The 23092-nt window shown below is 49.0% G+C and overlaps 1 protein-coding gene across 1 annotated transcript; it reads right to left on the reverse strand.

Moving 5' to 3' along the window:
• Positions 1-5654: 5654 nt before the first annotated feature.
• Positions 5655-20078, reverse strand: c1ql1l2 (complement component 1, q subcomponent-like 1-like 2). The gene is made up of 2 exons (XM_076038617.1): positions 19166-20078; positions 5655-5891 (listed from the first exon to the last, which is right to left on the reverse strand). The coding sequence occupies exons 1-2, from the start codon at positions 19781-19783 to the stop codon at positions 5712-5714; spliced, it is 798 nt and encodes a 265-aa protein (XP_075894732.1). The 5' UTR covers positions 19784-20078; the 3' UTR covers positions 5655-5711.
• Positions 20079-23092: the final 3014 nt, after the last annotated feature.

Here is a 23092-nt window from a genome sequence, read left to right on the forward strand (position 1 = left end):
GCCGAGCTGGGGGGTCACGGGGTCATCCCGCCCGAGGCTGGGCCCCCTGCGGAGGGCCGGGCCAGAGCCGATTCTGGCTCGGCGATTGGGGCGGCGAAGGGAGTGACTGCGGAGAACACCTGGCCTGGCAGCTCTGAGCCGCCCGGCGACAACCGGCAACAGCTTCCTGCTCGGCCGTGCCGCAAACTGACACAGGGAATCATGCACACGGGCGCCGCACGGGCCCGCGGAGCCGCGGCGACGGCGTTGGCCCGTGTGTGTAACTATCCGCTATCATGCAGTGTTTTTTTTTTGGGTGTGCGTGCATCAGTGTGCACGCTGCAGCAGAGGCACCGGGGCGGCAGGAAGACGGCCGGCTACTAGCAACGGCTGCCCGGTTTCCCCCCCCCCCCCCTCATAAAAAAACAACAAGGGCAGCGACTGTGTGCACTCAGATCAGAACAACTTGTTTTGCTGGAGGGGTGAGGACAGGGAATCCAGGGAAGGAAGGAAGGCGCAGGTATGGCAGCGATAGAAAGGAAATCACAAGAAATGTTGGACTATGACAGAGTGGGAGTCCTCTAGTGCACAAAGAGATCCGTGGCCCGTACTGATGTCCAGGCACGAACCTCAACAGAGCAAAGGAATGCACAATTTCCAGTGGTAACTGTTAGCCATGAGCTAATGCCACATTAACAGTTATCTTTGTCCAAGTCTGACTAGCGACCGCAAAACTAGGCTGAAGAAGAATTTTATTCCCCGGCGTTATTTGAGAGCGGCTTCTCCATAAATTACTGCTGTTAGCAGTAACAAGGATCAGGAGGATCGATCAAGAGTCGCCACAGACAACGACTCTAAACATCGGGCTAATGAGCGTTTGTGAGACTGCTTCTTCCGCAGAAAATCACTTCTGAGGCTAATGCTGTAGTACAGGAACAGGAACCTTTCCAGAACCTGAGCATGAACACTTCTTACCCATGTGGGATCTGCTGCCAGGGGTAAAAAAAAAAAAAAAAAAACACCCTGCAATTGAAGTTGTTCAATTAAGTTAAACGCGAACATCAGGATCACACAAAGCATCACCTTCGTTTTAATTAGCGCAACAAATGAAAGACCAGGATTTAGAGGATTTGGAGTCCTTTTAAATGTTGTATTCTTTTATGTTTTTTTTTCATTTATTATTTCCATTCCTCACACGGCCGCTGACCCCATTTAACTTTTTCTCAACTCCACCGGCCCCTTTGAGTAAAAAATTCCGGCAAAACTTTTTAAAATAGCCGTTAATGCGGAGCAGCAGACCCAGACATGTGGCGTTATTAAAATATAATCTGCGCTGACTGCTGCAACAACTACTGCTGCTGCTGCTGCTCTGTGTCCAAACCGGCTCCACTCTATAGAATAGACACAAAGTAGTCTCCGGTAATTATGTGGCATGACTTGCACTGGGGCCGTCTTCCCCACGGTGCGTTCAGGGATTGTGCTGTAAATGTGATGCATTTCATTTGCTGGAACGTTTAGGATGCTTGAAAAAAAAAAAAAAAAAAAAAAGTCTTGTGGAACTGTTATGAACACAATACAAAGTGTATCTTTAGCGGGCGGGGCGAGTGGAACTTATGACCAGCGTGTGCTACCGATCTCTATAAATCACAAGGTGCTGATGTCCGCAAAGCATAAATCTGAGTTTGCTAAGAACGGCTTTCAATTCCCTGCAGTGCATTTTTAGCCAGTATGCACCTTTAACTTGATTTTATTGCACTTACGTCCTTGATTTTATTGTAAAGCACTTTGTTGGTCACCTTTGCGTTGTTGTAAAGGGCTGAGCGTTAGTTGAGTGAATGGTTCACAGCTGCAGAGACACCTGGGACCAATCTGTGTTCTAACGATGTGCAGGTGATGGATCTTCTGCTTGGAATCAGCCAGTCTGTGTTGTGAAAAAGTCTTTAGCTCGGTGAAAATAAAACTAAGTGGTTGTTGTTGTTGCTTTTTAAAAACTAATTTCTGAAGGATAGTTTATATACACACACATATATATATATATATATATATATATATATATATATATATATATATATATATATATATATACTGTTTCTCTGGTTATTCAGTCGTTCACCAACAGTCAGCCAGTACTGTACATACTGGAGTAAAAGAAATCCCTCTGTCCCTCTAACTTCTGTTTATTTTAAAGCTTTGACCTAAATTTGTTTTTGTTTTTTTTTCATTCTAGGAAAGAAGCAGATTCATCAGTGCAAAGACCCACTTTCCACACAAGCCATCTTGCTCCCTTTTTTTGTCTGTAGGGATGATTTTTTTCACCCCGTCCTGTAAAAACAAGGAACAGGAAATCAATTTTCTTTTTGCCCCCTTTTGTTTCTTTAACCATCTGGGTCTGCAGCAAAGTCCAACCGCTTCCAGTCCTTTTGTATTGAAGGGCAGCCACTTCCCACTTGGTCCATTTGTACAATTTCACAACATAACTCGACCCAGTGTCAAAGGAAAACATAGCTGGTTGATTTTTTTTCCTTTTTTTTTTCATTTCTCTGAAACTGTCTTCAAACAGGTTTTGTTTGTGTTTGTATGGTCTCCAAAAGTTCCATATTTTCAGATTTCTTTTCTTTTCTTTTAAATATGATCTGGGAGCAGCCTGGTATGAATATTTATGCCAAATAACGATAATGCTCTTTTTAGATCTCATCATTTCTATCCCTTAATCAAGTGTAGGAGTCGTACACAATTTATTCTTCAAGAAATTCAAACCCCACAAAATTTAGCCCTTTTTTTTTTTTTTTTTTTTTTTTTTTTACAGCGACTGGCTTTGCTGTAGCTCCAGCATGTTTGGAAAGGGACATAAAGGATGTGGTGGAGTAGAAAAATGTCTGGGTTGGATTCAGGAGTGCCCTTTGTGACATTGCAAATGGATAAACACTAAAACTTTCTGAGAAGTGGCGCACGCAGAGGAAGTGAAGGACGGACTTTGCACATTTCCATGGAGCTGATTTGCAGGTTTTAGAAACATTAACAACGCGACCTTCAAAACATCCCTGCCACCCACCTGTGTGCGCTCACTCGCAGTTTTAAAAGGAAGCGAAACGGGCAGAAACAATGCACCGCAGATCGCTGGTGCCGACCCACCGACTCCCTTCGGGGGGAAAGGAGGGGCCCAGACAGCACAGCATCCAGTGTCACATCCCATTCCTGCCAGGTCCGAGGAACATCCGCCTCTTGACACGTGTCCAATCCCGGCTATCTCAAGCCTTCTCCCGCAGCATCGCCAAGGCTAATCTCTCCTGACACCTCGCACTGGGCCGACAGGGAATCACTCTAACCCCCTGAAAACAATCCAGCCCCCTCCCCGTGATAAATCGCTACCAAACCAACCACCCCCGCCCCCCACCGCTCCTGTCTGTCTTCCTTATATTTGTCTTTACCCTCCCTTTTCCATCCATCCCTTCCCCATTACTCCTCCACCACGGCCCACTCTTTCTTTCGCGTCTCCATCTGTCTTTGTCAAGAGACATACCACTCCTGTTTTATCTACCTCAATCCCTCCCCCACCCCCACCCCCACCCTCACCCCCTCTCTAGGTATACGGCACTTCTGTTGATGAGCGCCCGAGGAGGGGGGGAAAAAAAAGAAGGACGCCACGATTTGCCATTTGAGGAATAGCCGGCATCTCCGGAAGGACTCATCAGCATTCACGGAGTGGGTTTTTATGCCACCGGTGGCTGTTGCTAAAGTTGGAGGGTCTTTATCTCAGAGCGCACCTTTTGCAGATGGAGAGGAGCTCGCAGGATCGCTTTAGGATGGCATCCGGGGAGCGTAAACACAGGCATCGTTCCCTTGACAACCATCACCCTAAATATACTTTACTTTTTGGAGAGAGGAGCGAGCTGAGGGACTCGCTAATAGGAGCTGCTTCTTTTTTTCTTTTTCTTTTTTCCCATTTAATGCTTTGCACTGACAGGTCGTTGTTAATACGTTCTCAGTTTGAACAGAAGCAAAAACCAGAAATAATCACGTTTCCACTCGGAATGTTTGCGCTGCGGATTCTCAGAACACAAATTAGATCCTTTGAAGGGTTTTTTTTTTTTTTTTTACCTCGCTCATTAGTGCATCGGGGATGGCGGAACCCTCAGGAGACCGTCATAAATCCCATTTATTATTTAAGAGGCGTTCAACAATTTTCAAAAGATAAGTTGGACAAACATGTCGTAGGTTCCATTTACGAGCTGTTTGTTCTTCTCATCGCATGTTTTCGAGGTGGGCGGGGCCACGCATGGGACCATCTCATTGGCTGTGGAGGAAAATTTCTGCCTGTCATTTGCTGAACACGGCACGTGCTCAGAATGCTCACTTTTGCACACAAAGGCAACATTAGCCGCTCGCACGCACACTCGCAGTGGGCAGGGGTCACACGGGTCGTCCAATCAGTTTCATTCCCTGTCCAGCTGTCAGGCCGCCATGCTGGATGAAAATGACTATGATGTCAGTGGACATGCGGCTAATGAACGAAGCCTCGGGAGACGCTAAAACACCAGAATTGCCGACCAACTTTGTTCCTTGTTGTCATTTTTTTTTTTTTTTTGTATCCGTTCCAAACCGCACAATCGCCAGGCTTCTTGCTCGTGTCCACATAAAACTCAAACCATTGAAGAGACGATTTGAACCCCACTTTTATTCCACACAGCAGCAGGACACAATGTGTGTTACAGTGTAAGGTGTTTTTTTGTTTTTTTAACTTTTAGGGATATTTTTCTTCTTGTATGAGATTCTTCCCTTGTCCACATACAGGTAGGTACAGAGTGTATTGTTTTCTCCACATCAACAATATATATTCACCTCATCGTACCCTGCAGTGAAGAGAAAACATAAAAATAAAAGCAAACCCACCCACTGCCGTGGAAAAACTGACAGTCTGGATTTCTCTTTACCCGCTGTTAGATCCGTGAGCCGCATCACACGTCACATCTGGCAAATCGGCTCTCTCAGTCGAACAGAGTGTTTTCACCAGGGACAAATATATTCTCTCTCTTTCTCTTTTTTTTCCCCCTTAGACCTCATTTTGTGTTTATATACAATGCATGTCTACAAAATGAAAAAAAAGAAGGAAAAGAAAAAAACACAATCTAAATTGCACGGAACGACACTACGAGTTTCCAGTCAAACCGAAATCCACTGAGAGCACAGCTTACCGTCGCCACTGAGGTAAAAACCATCCAGCACAACTCCTGCAGGGTTCGCATTTATTTATTCATTTATTTATTATATATATTTTTTTCCTTTTTGTTGATATCTCGGCGCAATGGAGCAAGACTGAAGAGGAGACGACACTGAAAGCGAGAAGCCTCGCGTGTGGCGAAGGAGCGCGGAGGAATACTGCATCCCACTTCCTACCCACAATCCCACCCCTCCCCCCACTCCCTCAACGCCCCTCCCACACCACACCCCCCCCTCAGTGCGTCCTCGGGAGCTTCTGCATCCAGGCAGGGAACCTGAACGCCTCGGCTGGATGGATACGAAGCAGAGGTGTCCGTGATGAAGGAGAGTTTGGAAAATGAGGGGGAAAAAAGCATTCCGCCTTTTTAGACACACAGACCCCGCCCCCACCCCCGAAACCCATCCCATCCTGAACCCCCCCACGGCTGGACCAACCAATGTCTCTTTCTTTCTCTCTCTCTCTCTCTCTCTCTGTCTCTCTCCCCCTTGCGTCCCGTCCGACTGCGCTGTCCCTCTCAGTCCGCGTAGAGGATGAAGCCGGAGAAGGTGCTGTACTTGTTGTTGTTGCCCCCGTGGGCCTTGCCGCCGTCCAGCTTGATGTAAACCTCATCGCCGGCGTCCAGATGGAGGATGACGCTGTTGGAGGCGTAGTCGTAGTTCTGGTCGGCGTCCTGGGCGATGGCGCTGGCGCGGACCTGGACAGACGACACACGGAGGAGACGGAGGCAGACTCATTTAGCCACACCACATTTGTCCAACAGTGTGAGAGGGGATGAGATGAGATGAGCCTGTCGTGTCCAAAAGTAGTCGGACACGAAGTAGCAGTATGGAGAAAAAGTTGACATACATAGATCTTGTGTGCCCATGCAAGTATACATAATATACTACACATGTAATGATATATGTGTAGTAATACATCATAATTGTATCCACGCACTATGTACAATATACAAGTTGGATAATATACGCAAAATGACCTGATGTAGATCAGCGGCCTTTATAGTGTCAGAGGGCGAAGTGCAGATTGTCTGTAAGCGTGTGTGCGAGTGTGTGTGTGTGTGGTTTACAGGGAGCAGCTCAGACTGTCCGACTCTTTTTTTCCCTGTCAAATACTGAACACATTAAATGAAAATAGTTTAGTTTTCTTAGCAAATTTCAAAATTCCACATGTTTTGAGTGACTTTTAAAAGTGCCATCAACCTCCCTCGCGACTCACAGATCATCGTCTCACAGGGACGATGGTAAGATACCAACACGCGCGCGCGCACACACACACACACACGAAAAGACAAAAGGGAAAAAAAGGCACTTAAAAGCAAAACAAGTCCTTTGGAAGATGAGTCAAAGAGGGCAACCAAAGAGAGCGTCATTAGTCTCAAAAATAACAGCTGCTGCCGCACCGCAGGACCATCGCCGGGCCTGTAATGCACAGTGTGGGAATTCATCAAGCAGGGAATAGAAAGAGCAAGGACTCGGCTTTCCAGCATATCTTTAAAGAGACGGAAAGTTTTCAAGCCTGACGTCAGACCCGCAGCACCGAACAGATGACGATTGGCTCCTGTTAAGCTGATTTTCAGGAGTTCGGGGGCCAGCGGTGCTCAGTCGGTTGCTATTTTTCTTGGCCAAAATCCAAAGTGCTTGAATTTAATTTCCAATCAAACGACTAGTTTTCACCCACACGAGGATTTCAAATGAGATTTCACGCCTATAAGCAAACAAATGCAGGTGAATAAACGTGAACGATATCAACTGATCTTGTTTTCACATTAGAGTTCAAACAGCTGCGCGGCACGATGATACGCCGGGAACTTTAATGAATCACCTCCCACCACGTGACTCTGTGTGTGTTCTGCCGGTCTGGCTGCAGGACATTTGGAAGCGTTTCTGAATAACCTGTCCTGGCTAATTAAGGCCTCCGTCGCACACTCGCTGCTCCTCCTCTCTGGGGAGGCAAGAAGCGTGGTGGGTGCCGTGCCAATACAGGCGTTGCTGAAAAAAATATCTGGGCTTTCATTTTTTATTTATTTATTTTTTTTGCAATGCACTGCACTGCACTGCACTGCACGGCCAAACATCGCTGAAGAAAGTTGTGATTTATAATTAAAAAATTTTTAAAAAAGGTCCGAGTGGAAGAGGAATGAGCTTCGACAAAACCAGAAGGTCATCTGGAAGTTGTCAGTGACTGTGTGGTGAGCCAGCGAACCTAATTATGTACGATCCTCCACAAACAGGCATGAATGAACCTTATTCCGTGCAGTCTGTTGCACATTTGGACAGTAGCCCCCGTTTCCGCTGTGAATAGCTGCACACCAACTTTTGGATGCGACCAACAAAGGAGGAGGCTGCTGAACAACATTGAAAAGTCCGCAATCAGCTGGTCCGCTGCTGGGAAACCAACCTCGGGTAGAAGATGAACCGAGTTCATCTGTCCAACAGCGGCTATTGCACCCGTGAAACGACAATCATGTGATGTCAACATTCAGACATTGTTTTGAGGCGCCATCGGAAGACAACGAGCCTCAGCACACACGCCACTTAAATCACAATCCTGGGATTTTTTTTTATAGGCTGGTGTTCTTTTTATCGGTCCAACATGGCATCGACGCTTAAAACCAAAACCGCAGCAAAGCAACAAAACAACAACAAAAGCTAGAGAGAGAATTGACTCAGAATCAAAGGAATCGTTGGCTGTAGCTTTGGCAGAGCAGCTCCAAGAGTTTGGGTCTCGGGGTCAAAAATAGTGAGAGACTGCAGAGCCGATGGAATGAAATATGAACTTCATTGGCATTCAAGGGAATCTGCCGGCAGTAATTACCATAAACCATAAAAATGAGCAACAAAATGTGAGGTAGCGATGCGCCGCTTTTGCAGAAAAACCTCAGACGGGTTTTTGCGACAGTTTCACGCAAGACCTCGGCCACGTTCAACAGGTTCGAGAGCAGGTGAGTCGCATTGGCTTCAGCTCGAGTCTGATCAACGGAACGGAAAGATCGTTACGTCCCCCGGAGACGAGGAGCCAAACGCACGTCTTCTCAGGTGAGGCCGGCGGTTAAATAAGCCAATTAGTCGCCTCGGTCCGGTCGGTGGCGATCGATATTCAAGGTGCGTCTCGAGTGTTTCTGGTGGCTCGTTATCAGATCTCTGAAGCTGCTGCTTGTTTGTCTGCGCGACTTTAAAACGTGTGTGTTTTCCATTTTACGTAGAACATCTTCACAAGAGGAAGCCCAATAACTCGTCAGCCCTCTTTAGGAAGACTCGACATCCATATTGACAAAATGTGAAGAGAGAGTCGGCCACTGATAAAGATCCGCAGTGCAGGAACACTCGGCGGCTGCCAAAACGGAGCGGGAAGCCAGGAACGGCTCCTCTCTGCACCGAGGAACAAACAGACACATCATATAGAACACGTTTTGCATTAGTCAGGCGATCCGATGAATTATCAACACAACCCCGAGCCTCACTGTCTGTCATTTTTCATTTTTTCCGATTCTCCTGGGCAGCCAAGTTTCACAGAGATCATCTTCTTCTTCTTCTTCTTCTTCTTCTTCTTCTTCTTCTGCTTCTTCATGTCTCAGCTGAACTCTCAGTTCATCCCCTCCCCGATTCTTATCAACTTGCAGTTTGGGAACAAAAGCGTGCAGAGGATGTGAAGAGGCGTGCAGAGACTGAAAAATTAAAATAGCTCATGCAAAGTTTTTTGACCTGGATCGCTATTGCTTTGAATCACGGAGCACGATTGGATGCAGATATTCATACTTAACCTCTATCCTGCCTGTGTTGCTTTTTTTTTTTTGCTTTTTTAAATATATTTGTTTTCCCTTGAAAATTGGTTTAACTGCAGTGATAGAAACCAGAAACCAGAAACCTTACAGGAACCATGTATGAATTTATAGACAGCCCTAAAGTTTGTTACAGAGCTTTCCTGTCCTATTGACAAAACCCTTCTGCACTGTAATTTGATCTCAGTGGTACACCAACAACCCTTCATGTCAAGTCATGACATATTGGGTTTGGCCATTCAAAGAAAAAGTGGTTTGATTAAGAGAACGTGTGTTTGTCGCCTCCAAAAATTTAAATCTGTTTTCACCTCAGGGTCGAGTGTGTTGAATTTATTGTCGTCTAAGAGCATATTGCAAACCTGCTAATCCCACTTGATCTCACACCTGCCTCATAGCAGCTGCAATGTCGAAGTGAAAGAGGAGGTATTGACAATGCAGAGTTTTATCACAGGTTTGTGGATAATTACTCCCATTCAGCCGCTCCCACAAGAGTCTGGGGTGAAAAATAATGTTTTAAAATGGTGCCAATAGGTGACCTTTGAACATTCTAACATGAAGCCAAACGCAAAAGAAAAAGAATCCTCACTTTCTGAATGTAGTATTTACAGAGAAAGGGGCCTGAAGGTGTTATTAGCAGCGTATTAGCGAGAGACGTTGGATTTCTTCAAGCATTGCACCCCTTGCAAACTTAAGAAAAATAGTTTGTGTCATTTTTGATGAGACATCAGTTCTTTAAAAATGACACAAACTATCACGGCAAAAAAAATCACGGCTGCAGTTGAAAGTGAAAAAAACAAGTGGGATGAAAAAAGCAAACAAAGCAAAGACCTCGAAGACAGAAAGAGAGAAGAAGAAAAGCTTGTCTGTCACATGTCACAAGTGGGTCCAGGCCCGAGTCCCATCACCGCTAATCTGATAATCGGATGATGAAATTCTGAGGAGGAGCTTTTAAGACGCACAAGTGACATATAGAAAATTGTAAGATTTCTTTTTTTTTTTTTTTTGGATTGTTTATCCTCCTGATTAAATCTAGCACAACTCATATCGACGTGCAAACAGAGCCTCCTGTCGAGATTGTGAGACGCCAACGTCCGGCGCATATTAATATTGATATGACGTTCCCCGAGCTGGCAAAGTCAACACAATCCTATTAGAGGGTTTCCGCTCCGGGTCGGCGCCGGGGTGGGCGAGGATGCCTCGGGAGGGTTTGTCAGCAGGGGAATTTTTAATGAAACCTCGCCATCAAAATATTTGCTGTGCGGATTTTCTCACGAAATCGTTAGGCCACGTCCCAGGCGTGTGTAATATACCTTAAATTATTCCACTCCTTTTTTTTTTTTTTGAATGTCCTGTCTCCCCAGCCCCATGTCTTGGCGTTAATCCCGGGCTTGTGTCAAAGATCATCAAACATCAAAGATGCTCGAAAATGGCAGATTTAGCCCTGGGTTTGCAGCCCGCAGCTGCTTTTTTGGGGTTTTATTTTAGGCTACTGGCGAAACCGTTGATTTGTTGGACCAACAAGTTCTAAGACAGGTAATACTAGGGAGAGATATCAGTGCCCCTTGTGACATCACAAAGATCTGATTTCCTGAATAGCAGCACACTTTCTGACAGCTGAGTAAGCTGATATGGCGTCAAGTTGATTTTGCATCTCACGGGAACTGCGACGGTCTGCAGTCGTTGGCGTCTTCGAAAATGTGAGGAGACGAAGGCGAGGAAACAAACGCAGCATTTGTCTTTTAAAGCTAAAAAAAACCAAAGCAAATGCAATGCAGCCAAACTCCCCGAACATCCCTCCTGCTCCCTCACACTGATACTTTGTTTTGTTCCTCTGTTCTAATGGTTGTCGTCCCCCTCTGAGTCCGACCGCTGCAGTCTGGGCCTCCGTCATTTGCTTTCGGGGCTGAGCGCACATGAATAAAAAACCCCTCGCTGTTTTAGAAATAATGATCAGGGGCTTCCTGTTGGAGCTGTGTGGAGGGTTTTTTTTTTGTTGCTGTTTCATTTTGCATTTTATTCTGCCTTCCCTGCTCCGTCTCTCTCAGAGACTTTAAGAACGTGTTAGGCTACATGTGAGAGAGTCAAGCAAAAACGACCGAGACTAACGACTTGACCTTGGTGCTGAACTAAGGATGTAGAGCAACTCTGACACGGCACACAAAGCGTGGGGCTGCCAGCCTGGGGCAACGGTGAGCGTCGTCTTCCATGTTTGCGCGAGTTGGAATCCACATCTGGTAGCGACGCCTCTGATTGGACGATGTACTGAATGGGCACGCAGCAGGGCCGTGGCTGGAAGAGGCTGGTCTGTCCTCGCCGGACTAAACTCTGCACAGAGCTCTGGCTCATCCACAGTGCTGACAACAGACCGGCTCCTTCGACAGACAGAGATGCGAACCTGCTCCAAACTCATGTTTCATGGTAAACACCACTTGAGAGAAGAAGATGCTACTACAACGCTGCAAAAGAGACGAGCTGTCGGAGGTTGCGTTGCCTGTTTTACCCAAACTAGGTGGTTTTTCCACGTTGGAAGAGTGACCACAAGCAGCACTGAGGTCTTTTCTCTGGCTTTGGTATCATCTCACCAAGGCCTGAAATGAACTGCATAGATATACCTGACTGGTCCACTGTAAAGTGATTGGCCACCCACTCCATCACCCAGCTCATCTTCCAGCTCACCCCCTTTAAGACTTATTTTCTACCAATTCTTGATCCAGATTGAGAAGCTGCCGTATCGGCGCGTAAACACCAGCGCTCATTAACTCATTTAGCAGCACCTTCCTTTCACCGCCGCTCCTCATTAAAGCGCCGTCCCTCTCGCTGTGTGGAAGCCGCTTTCACGTTCTGCAAATCAACAAGCTCGTCCGTGAATTCCTTCGGGTGTCTATTATTCCGCCGCTGGATTGATTGCCCGTGGGATGAAGTGATAATTAAAAAGCTGTTTATGGAGTTTTTATCCGCCGTGTCGGGGTTCCGCCGCTTACATGAGGCTTTTGTCGCCCGCGACAAGGGCATCTCCGATGGAGGATTTGCTGGTTGACTCGATGTCGAGCCTCCATTTCGGATCAAGAGTCTGTCGCCACCGCCTCCCCTCCCCTCCCCTCCTTTCCCCTCCCCTCCCTTTTAAATCAAAGAGTGCCACCGACTAATTGTGTTTGAACACGCCGGCCGTGGGGCCGCATGCCCGCCAGCGGCTTAGACGCCGCGCAGCTGCCGTCGAGAGCCGGGTTCGAGTCGCCCCGTCCCGTCCCCACGCTCGTGTGATGCAGGCCGACTCATCCTACAGCGTGCAAAACACGGTGAGAAGAGGAATAAAAGCGTAAGTGAGGATTTGCCATCTGTCAGAGGTGCGCGGTGAGAGAGCGGGAGAGAGCGAGCGAGCGAGAGAGAGAGCGAGCGAGCGAGGGAGAGAGAGAGCGAGCGAGAGAGAGAGCGAGCGAGGGAGAGAGAGAGCGAGGGAGAGAACTCTGTCCCTGAGTTAATTTCGCCAGCTGTTCTCTGAAGAGCCTCCGCCTCTGTTCTTGCGTTGTGTACGTTATTTGTATAGGTGCCGAGCATTGTTTGTCACGTGCACTGTCCCACTGGATTTGAAGAAAAAAAAAAAAGAGAGAGAAAACCTGCAAGAGGCCAAAACAGCAGCAGCAGCAGCAGCAGCAATTCAGCAGAGGACAGGAAAGGGGATCAAATCAAGACGGCATCTGCTGAAAGAGGCTTGTTGGAGGAAAACAATGTTCAGAGGGTACCAAAAAAAAGCATCAACTTTGACCTGCAGTCTGGCTCCCCTCTTTTCTTTTCTGGTGTCTGACTCATCACACTCAGTTAATGACTGGGATACACAGCAACAGCAGCAGCAGCAGCAGCAGCAGCAGCAGCCTCCTCCAGCCCACAATCACCACCAACAGCAATATCTGAGAATTGCCCCCCTCCCCTCACCCCCCACTTCTTTTTCTTTTCTTTTTCTTTTTTTATTTCCTAGAAAATTTTCCAACCTTTGTTCACTCTGAACCATTTCCTCTTCCTTAAAGTGTGCTTCCAGTAACCCTGTGGCACTGCAATTTTTCTTTCCCTCCACAAACAAAAAGGAAAAAAAAACAAGGAAAGTGCCGGTGCGCAGAACCCCCACCCCCCACCAGAAAGAAATGTGGGTTTCTGTATCAGCCTCTGAGTCACTTTGACATGCATTTCTTTTTTCCTTTTTTTCTCCCCTTCTCCTTTATGCAGGGACAGCCGCTCTTTCACTCACAGGTGATCATTGACGCCTTTGCCCATTCCACTTTTGAGCCGGAGGGCGGCGGCTGTTAAATGGACTGAGTTATGAAGCCGAGCCACTGAGTCACTCAAAGCCACCATCCAGCCTCCCCCCCCTCGCTGGGGTGGGGGAGGCTGGGGAGGGGGAGGAGGGGGAGGAGGGTGCAGATGTGATTGCTGGGTATCAGTGCAAACAGATTTTTTCGAGTGGGGATGTTTGAATGTCAGGGGTGCCGGCGGAGACGGAGGGAGGTGTGTTTGCATAAGAGGTTCCGAGGGCACTCGTCGACGTCCCGTATGGCCCTCATTATAATGAAGAAGCCTTGTGAGTCAACAGCGCCGCATCCTTGAGTCAGCCGGCCGCCCGAGACCCTCCTCTCGGCCCGCCGCCTATTTTAGACGGCGTGTGTTTGCTCTCACAATACCCACGACGTCCTAGCCGCGATTTCATGAGCTGCTTATTCTGAGATGCCAGCCAGCAGCGGCGGCGTGTGTGTGTGTGTGTGCATGCTGGTGTGTGTGTGTGTGTGTGTGTGTGTGTGTGTGCAAGTCTTCCTGGCCTTTCCATTTGAAGATGGCAATATAAAACATTTTCCTTCCTCGAAATAATAGCATTATTAGAAACAAAGCGTGGGCGGAAACTTCTGCAACTTCACCAATAACTGATGGATTTTCTCGCCGCCGCCGCCGCCATCCGTTGAAGGCCCGGATTGTCATCTTGACATTTCCCAGCTCGGCGTGGTATTTCCTAACAACACAGGCCAATCTTCATCTGATAGCCCTTGCACCTAATTAGGCCGCCTCTAATGTTCCACTCGGCGGACTGTCAAATCCAATGTCCAATTACACGGCAGATCAGGGCCAAGGGGTCCGCCTCCGCCGCCACTTTGGCTGATTATCGGAGAAAAATGCCACAATGCAGCCGCGTCCCCGATGCGACGGTGGGCGGCCGCGCGTGCTGGACACGCATCTCTACACATGACACACACACACACACACACACACACTCACACACACACTCACATGCACACTAGGGAGAGGATCAATACTGGGCCGAGCAGCGGCTCCCTCAAACCCGCCGTCTGTGCGCAGCGGACAGAGTCTCTCTGTTGCAGCGGGCGAACACACACAGTGGCCCCTCAGTGCTGCGGTCAGACCGCGGCGAAGATCAGGTCAGCACGGTGGCGGAATGTTAAAATCAATCAAGTCAGATTAGCGGGATACGCGCTCCCTACGGGTGAACAGCAGGGGGCGGGGAGGGGTGAAGGTGCAGATATTGAACGTTTTTTTTTTTGGCAACAAAAAAATAAAATGAAGATGAAAAAAATTGTAAAAAAAAAAAAAATCTTTAAATCTTTATTTATGGAGCAAAGGAAAGTAAAAAAGAAAGAAGCCCAAAAAACACAAGTGCAGCTTCGACACCTGGTGGAAAAAAAAATCAATCAAGACCACCGCCCATCCACAGAGAGGAGCTGTCGGATGGAATCTAACCCCACCCCTCTACCCCCTCCTTCCATCACCCTCCGCTCCCCCACCCCTTCCCTCCCCTGTTTACAGATTTTAATAGACCGTATGTCAGCAACCAAATCAAAACAGAGCAGGCCCTCCTCCAGATGGCGCCGCTCCGGCGTTTAATGTCGGGATTTGACGCCACATGCTAGATGCAGAGAGAGAGAGAGAGAGAGAGTGAGAGAGAGAGTGAGTGAGTGAGTGAGTGAGTGTGTGTGTGAGTTTCACCTGGATGCGGCGCAACAGGCTGCGTCGTCACATCATGGGATGGCAACACACACACACACATACACACACGCACACAAACTCATAAACACAACAACCTGAGGACACTCGCAGACACGCAGAGGCGACGAGGTGGCAACTTGTCAGACAGCGAGATGAGACGTGACAGAGCCGCAGCTCAACACCGGAGGGCAAGAAACACAAATGTCTCCTCTGTGAGGCGAGTGGCAAACACCACGCCGAGATTAGGACGAGGCACCGCAACCTGCAGGGCTCTGGGGGCGTGAGGGGGGTTGTTTATTATTTATTAATTATTTATCAACATCATTTGAGCTGTGATTCCCCCCCCCTAAACAAAATAGGGGCCTCGAACACTCTCCCGCCTCTTCTGAGGGAAACTTTTATTTTTCCGAGCCATCTCCTCTCGACCTGACATTGAGGAGAGCTGGAGGGCAGTGCACAGTTGGGGTGGGTTGAGGCAGCAGGTTATTACGAAGGGGTTGGGGATGCGTGTGTGTGTGTACTGTGTGTGTGTGTGTGTGTGAGAGGAGAGACCGCGGTGGTAATTGCTGGGGAAGAGCCATGTGCACGAAGGACGTTGAGGCTTATTAAAGGAGGAGACAGAGTGATTATTCACCACGGCCCTCTTGAGAGACTGACGCCGAAGTCATTGCTTTTAATTAACTCTGAAACGGTTTTTGCGGATTAATAACAATATTAAGGAGGGAGCGGAGAGGAGAGGAGGAGAAGTGCAAACACGGGGCCCGGATCTGCCGCCACAGTCGTGTAATAACCAACCTCCTCCCCCATCCTCCCTCCAACCTCCTCCTCCATCCTCCCTCCATCCTCCCCCCATCCTCCCGTTGCATCCAACACATTTTTAGTTGGGTTTTTTTGGGTTTTTTACCTCTGCTGCTGTCAACGCAGCGCCTCCCTAGCCAGACGGACAGATGTGTGTGTGAGTGTGTGTGCGACCTGGGTTTACAGCGAGTGCGCTGATTTATTGGAAGGGAGGTCAGAATTGCAGAGGAAAAAGAAAACATTTGGCGACTGAAGAAAGGAGGCAGGAACTCGGAGGGCGAATAAAGTGCTCGGCTGCATTACGCTGAAAATAGATCCCCGCCCTTAGTTTGGCTGTTTACCGGGAAGCTGATGTTTTTGGTCTGGCTTTAAAAGTGTCAAAGTTCCGCAGGGTGTTGACGTGTTGTGTGTGTGTGTGTGTGTGTGTGTGTGTGTGTGTGTGTGTGTGTGTGTGTGTGTAGGGGGGGTGGAGTGGGGCGTAGAGCTGAGATGCTTGTGTGCAGAAAGAGAGTTGGAAGGAAGTGGAGAAGTGGAAGGAGCGGAGACTAAATAAAATAACCCAGGGTTGTTTAATGTCAGATGCAGCTTGTGAGGACCCCTGGAGTGGAAGAGATGATGGAGCAGAAGCAGCAGCAGCAGCAGCAGCAACAGCAGCAGCAGCAGCAGCAGCAGCAGCAGCAGCAGCAGCAGCAGCAGCGCAGCAGGGCCTCCTGGCCTCCCGCCGCTTCAAAAAAGCCAAAAGATGATAAAACACCGGCATTGTCCGCGATTCCCTCGGTCTCCTGCTCCTCCGACAGCTCCCCGCCCGGCCTCGCCACGCTGCTTCCTGCTCCCTTAATGAGCAGACGGCGGCGCAGCACAGGGGCCTCGGAGCTTCATCACGGGAAACGCGGCCATAAGTCGGCCAAACATTTATAACCATTTACAGTCGTTTAGCTGGACCGCGGCTCCGGGGAAGGCCGTCTTCACCGGCCAGACCGCACGGCCCAATAAAACAGGCCGCATGCATCTTTGAGTGTCTGCCTCGGCCAGGTAGGAGAGGAGGGGGGGTGTGGGGTGGAGGGAGGGTGGTGGAGTAAGCACTTAATAAACATTACTCGGGCTCTCTGGAGACACACGCTGCGTGCGTGCGTGGAACTGAAGTACCTCGGCACGCTCCTCTGGGCTGCACAATGCAGCGGCAGCAGACGGCGTTTTACAGCAACATATGTTCTTCTCCCCCCCGATTATATATCAATACTTTTACGCCCACCCATAACCAGAGCCAGGTGTAATATGCACCGAAGGTGATGGCTGGAACTCTTGTTTGTCTTGTGTGTGTGTGTGGAGGGGGTGTGTGGTGAACTTGGCCGACTGTAAAGGAGTTAACCTCGAGCTGCTAAGAGAGAGAGGACGCGGCGGCTTCGCGCTAAAGAGATGATGCCAGCTGTTATTTTATCCGCACGCTTCATCTATCACGGACTCAGCACCCTGACCCCGAGAGCATCCTTCACTAATCCGACTCCAGCTCGTTAACTGATGATTTCGTTAACACCCACGGCACAACAGCGTGCGGGTTCAAAAAGTGATCGTCATAAGAGAGAAAAAAAAAATCAATCCATGTGAAATAAAGTCAAAGCGTGGCGTGGTGCAGATGAGAGACGCTGAGATAAATCCCAGAATTAGATCTCTGTCATATTTCCACTCATCTGTATTGTTTACATCACCCTCATTTTCATCTGAGGATGCTTTCCACTGTGTGACAAGCTGATTAAGTTCCATGACAGGACAGAAATTAGGCTCCTAATAGCCCAAGCAGATCAGGAGGAGCATGAGTTTGCTTATTTGGTGCAACGGAAAACAGCTGTGACTTTCACTGCACAATTACACAATTACAAACACCATCTTCAGCCACAAGGAATTAGCACTGGCTGGTGTGAATGGTCTTTTTTTTTTTTTTTGAGAAAAAAAGACAATTTCATTGTTCTAATTATTAAATGATGTGTTCATGTATACATATATAAAAATATACTTTACACACACACACACACACACACACACACACACACACACACACACACACACACGTTTAAATGTCCCTATTCTCTTTTTCTCATCCAATCAGTTTTGCAAAATCAAATTTTACAGCCAATCACAGTTTCAACTTTCCTAAAATAAAATTTGCTACATTTCCACCGTTGTACATCTGAAGATAGATCATATTCATCCGATTGACATATCATATATATATATATACATATATACGAAATATATACATATATACGATATGTCAACAAACTGAAACAAAAAAATGTGCACCCTGACCGAAAACAACGCAGCCACTATTTGCACAAAGTTCACCTGTTTTCCCTTCTCTTCTTTCTTTTCCCTCCTCCCTTGTTTAACAGGCGGAGCGCATTTCGGAGGCACTTTGAAGATAAGAGATCTGACGGCTGATCGGAAGGCTGCAAACTACACCGGCGCACACCGCCAACCCGAGAAGACCCTCCGGGGCGCCAAATAAAATTACAGCCCCATTAACACGGTGCATCAAAGAAGCCGAGAATAGATCACGTCCACGTCCTAATGCGCTTAACGCGATGGCAAAGACAGATGGATGCAGCGGGAAATAAATCCGATCTGCTCGTAGAGAGACGGGCACGCGTCTAAATATTGTGAGTAAAATGTCCATTAACATTTTCTCCTCCTCTGTTTTTTTTTTTTTTTTTTCCCTCTCCTTTTTCGTCGCCTAACGCGCTGACATGCAGCCGGGACTCGCGTCCTAAAGTTGGTTGAGACCACAATTACGCACGCGCGGCGGCGTGAATAGAAGCAACAGCAGCATCAAGAAACCGCCAACATTGTCACGCGCTTCTCTTCTCTTCAAACACATCAAACTGAAAAAGCCCAAATCAACGCGGCGTCATGATTCAGATGCAAACGCACGTTTTACATCCCTCCATCCCTTCCTCTCTTCCGCCCTTCATTATTTCAGAGTCATAAAAAAATCCAGCGCGCGCCTGCCAGTCGGCTCGAGACGGGGCTGCCCGCTGCACGGCGGGACGCGTGGATGTCAGGACGCATCATCGTGCAGGGAACTGGCGCGGACCGCGGCCACACACAACACATCTCTATCTCCGGGCGCGCCGGGTGCCACAGCTGTGCGCTCTGGGCTTTCGAGGCACGCGGCAGATGCGCACGCTTCGCCCCCTCGTATAGTGTCACTTTTTGAGTGTGTGTGTGCGCGCGTGTGTGCGATTTTTAAAAATCGAGCTACTGCGTCTGAAAATTTGCTCTCTTATTCCAAGACTGATCTGAATTTTTTTCTCTCTCTCTCTCACTTTTTTTCTCCTCGGAGAGACGAAGCAGGTGGCGCTCAGAACAGAGCAGCTGAAGGCAGGAGAGAAGTGGAAGGTTTAAAGGGCACCAACCTGGCCGTTTTTACACAGGTCCGCCCACATGCTGGTGCCGTCCCCGCCTCTCATGAGCACGTGGTAGATGAAGAAGTAGGTGCCAGGGATGCTGCAGATGAACTTGCCCGCGATGCCGTCGTAGTTGTTGCCCAGGTTGGTGACCACGTCGTCGAACTTGAGGATCTCGTAGCCCTCGTGGGGGTTCTTCAGCCCGGCGTAGAAGGCCACCCGCGGCACCGTGCTGTAGGTGGCCGTGCTGATAGCTCCGTTCCCGCCCAGACCCAAGATCCCAGTCCGTCCCTGATCCCCTCGGTCCCCGGGAGGCCCCGCCGGTCCCGGTGGCCCCGGTTCCCCGGGCGGTCCCGGCGGCCCGGGCGGACCCGGCTTGCCCGGCCTCCCGGGCTTCCCCTGCGGGCCCTGCAGCAGGGTGGAGGGCGGCAGCACGTTGCTGTTGTCGCTCAGCGCCTCCGCCTCCGCCTGGAGCCCGGTGGAGCTGGTGCTGCTGGCCGGCGTGCCCTTGGTCATGTAGGGGTCGCACACCATCCGACAGGTGCCCAGCATCTCGTAGTGGCTGGGATCGGTACTCACGGAGCTGACCAGCACTGGGATGAGGACCACCAGCACCAGGACCAGCATCACCCCCACGGCAGCCGCCACCAGGGTCTTCCTCCCGATGCTGAGTCGGGGGAGGGGCTGCGCTGCCAGCGTGGGTCTCCCGGGGGCGGAAATGGTGGCTGCTTGGTGTGGGGAGCCTGTGGCCGAGGAGAAGGACCCGCAGATCCCCAGAAGAAGTTGCGGGCGGACGGGCGGGTGCGCGGCGCTGCCCAGGCGAAGACCCACATGCACTTGGCGCTCGGCTCCGCTGCTCCTCTCCGCCGGGGTGCTCGGTGGCGCCGGAGTGGGCAGCAGGCGCAGCAGGCGCTCCCTCGCTCGCTCACTCGCTCACGCGTGCATGGAGAGCGGCAGAAAGTCCGGCCGTGCGCGATGGAGACATTCAGCCGTGCGCCACTTCTTCCCAAACACAGTCTGACTTGTGAGGAGAGAAAGGAACCAGGATGCTGAGGAGCCCGGAGGAGCCGAGCGAGAGACACTGAGAGGGAGGGAGAGAGAGAGTTGAAGGTGGGAGGGAGGGAGGGAGGGAGGGAGAGAAAAAGAAATGAGAGTGGGTGAGTGAGAGAGAGAGAGAGAGAGAGAGAGAGAGAGAGCAGCAGCCACTGGATCCGTGCAAGTGTGTGTATGTGTGTGTGTGAGCCCAGTGTGAAAGGCTGTGTGAGTGAGTGTGTGTGTGTGTCGATGTCTAGTGCGTGTGCGGTGGGTTTGTGGCGCCGGATTCTCAGGCTTTGGCTTTTTATACAGCATCAGCAGCAGCAGTGGTGGTGGAGCCAACACCTCCCTCCCCTCCCGCACCTCCGCCCCTCCTCCCCACCTCCCCTCCTCTCTCACCCACTACTCCCTCTCTCTCCCCCACCAAGTGAGAGGTTGGTGTGGCCGTGTCCCTTCTCTCTCTCTCTCTCTCTCTCTCTCTCTCAGAGGAAGGACTCACAGCACGGCACCCCCTCGACCCCCCCCTCCCAACCTTCTTGTCTATCTCCCTCACCCCCTCCGCCCTCCCTCCATCCTCCATCGGCGTCTAAAAATAAAGACGGAGCCTTGTGTCGTTGCCCCCCACCTCTCGCACCCCTCCATGCCCCCCGCCCCCCCCAGCGCTGGGTTCCAGGGATATGGCGCACGCACGCACTCGTCTGTTGACGCGAGACAAACATTTGAATCGGCGCTGCCAAGAAAAAAAAGTTGGCAGTGGGCTGAGGAGAAGGTGTAAATCATGAGGGTTAAGGCAAAAAAAGAAAACTAGTTGAAACACTTTGGCCAAGAGAGTGGATGGTAATACAAGTTGCACTTGGGAGCTCGGCTGCAAAGAGCCTTTTTAAAATCTGGTGGCGTATTTTTGGTGACACTTCACGATAACTTTATAAAGGTCTATATTCAGCCCAGTAAATAACTTCTTATTAAATAGTCAAGAAAACAGCATCCTTAGCCCTCTGTTCACAGCCTCCTGCCAAAAATTGAACACCTTTCCACCAGTTTGGGTGGGGACAAAAACAAGGCGGCCTCTGGGGTCAGAGGTCAACACTTGGGGGACTGGTGTGGACTCTAAACTTGGTAGAGTGCACTTTGTGACATCACAAACGCTCTCTCTTAAAAGCGGAGGCAGCAGAAGAAGTGAAATGATGGACTTTACTTATTTCAGGGTTCGACCTTTAATTTTGCTCCTCGGCGTCGTGGTTTTATTTCCATCTCTTCCTTCAACTCTGTCAATAAACCTGTTCCTCCGCTTGGATATGCTGACACTGTTCTTTCACAAGGTCTTTTTTTTTTCCAGGTATCGATCTCACAGGTTTTATTTTTTTATTTTTTTTATTTTTTTTTTATCAAATTAAGGTCCCTGCTTGGGAGGGGGGGGGAAAAGAAAAATTTATAGACAACAGTGATGACACTTGTTTGACATTTTCATACCTTGGAATGATGAATGGAGTGGAAACGAACCAAGTCTGTTGTTATAAAACAGAGCTTTCCTATTCCAAACAAATTGAATGAGAAGGTCTGTACAATACATTTGAGATCACATCACGAGGGGGGGGGGGGGGTGGAAGCGTTAACGTCATCGTCACAGACTCACAACGATGCCCTGGGAACTTATTTTCCCAGGGAAAACCAGATGGGGCCACTAAAAGTCTTCAAATGTTGTGCTAAAGTAGCAGGAGAGACGTCATATCTCGCCGTCTGTGTCTACTCCCGCTAAGCTGGAGGCCGAAACAGGCACATATTTGGGGGATATCGGGATGAACAAGGCATGAGTCACCACCCTCATGGTGGCACGATACACCCGACTGATGCCTCTGCCCGCTAGGAGGGAAAACATTTAGCCTGAATGAGATGCAAACGGAGGGGACGCTTTGGAAAATGATGCACCACCATGAAAAAACAAGAGAGCCGGCTTGACGCGGTGGAAAATTGAAACTTGTTGCTTGAATTCAAATAACGACTCCAAAGGGAGTCAAGCAGTAGTGGGCCGTCAGGGCCAGCGAGGTCTTCTCTGCTGGCCAAAACTGACTTAGAAAAGTACACATACCCGTAAATATGATCATAAAGTTATTCTCCATAGTCTGTTCTTTTCACGTTGTATAATATCCATTTGATAGCGTCGCTTCCATTGTTGGGTATTACAGTAGAGTCCTTATCCAATCATATTTCAGATGGCTTGTGTTGTCAGGTTCTATGAAATGTGCCTGAGGCCAGCAGAACCAACACTGCAGGCTCCTGTAAGGTAGCGGACCGCCGTTGGTTGCGATAGCCAATCAGATCTTAAATATACGATGCCAAGATCAGCTAGCTGTCTTTACGCTGACCTTTACACATAAGAGTCCTGTGATTGGATAAGAAGCCTTTATTGGAAGCAGATAATTGGACAAGTTTGGACAAGAGGTTAATCTCACAGAGTGTCGTTTTGGCAGACTTATCAAAACTTTGTTGAGTAATCTCCCATAATCGCCTGTTACTTGTAAGTTTTGACAGTATCAGTGGCCTTAGTTACTTCGTCTCGATTGTGATTTAAAACAACAGAGAACAAAGTTTTTAGCATCTTGATGATTATCAGGTCATTTCAGCCGTTATCGTCGTCTGTTTGTTGGGAAAGATTTTGTCATTTCCCCGCATCGTCACGTCACGACAATTTGCAAAAGTTGCACGACAGAAAAAAAAAACTTCCCGAGCACTTGCGGCCGTCAGCGAAATGGGGCCGTTGGCATGAAGAAAACCTGCAGACTTTTGCCATCTGACTATTCCTGTCGTCATTCGGACAGTTTGTGCCCGAGCTGTGCGAAGCTCTTACGAGAGGATTGAGACGGATCAATGAGCAGGATGCCCGACTATCTGTCAGCGGGCTTG

Source organism: Nelusetta ayraudi, unplaced genomic scaffold (assembly GCF_046127955.1).
Source record: "Nelusetta ayraudi isolate G7.1 ecotype Tasmania unplaced genomic scaffold, CSIRO-AGI_Nayr_v1 ptg000057l, whole genome shotgun sequence".
NCBI classification, from domain to species: domain Eukaryota; kingdom Metazoa; phylum Chordata; class Actinopteri; order Tetraodontiformes; family Monacanthidae; genus Nelusetta; species Nelusetta ayraudi.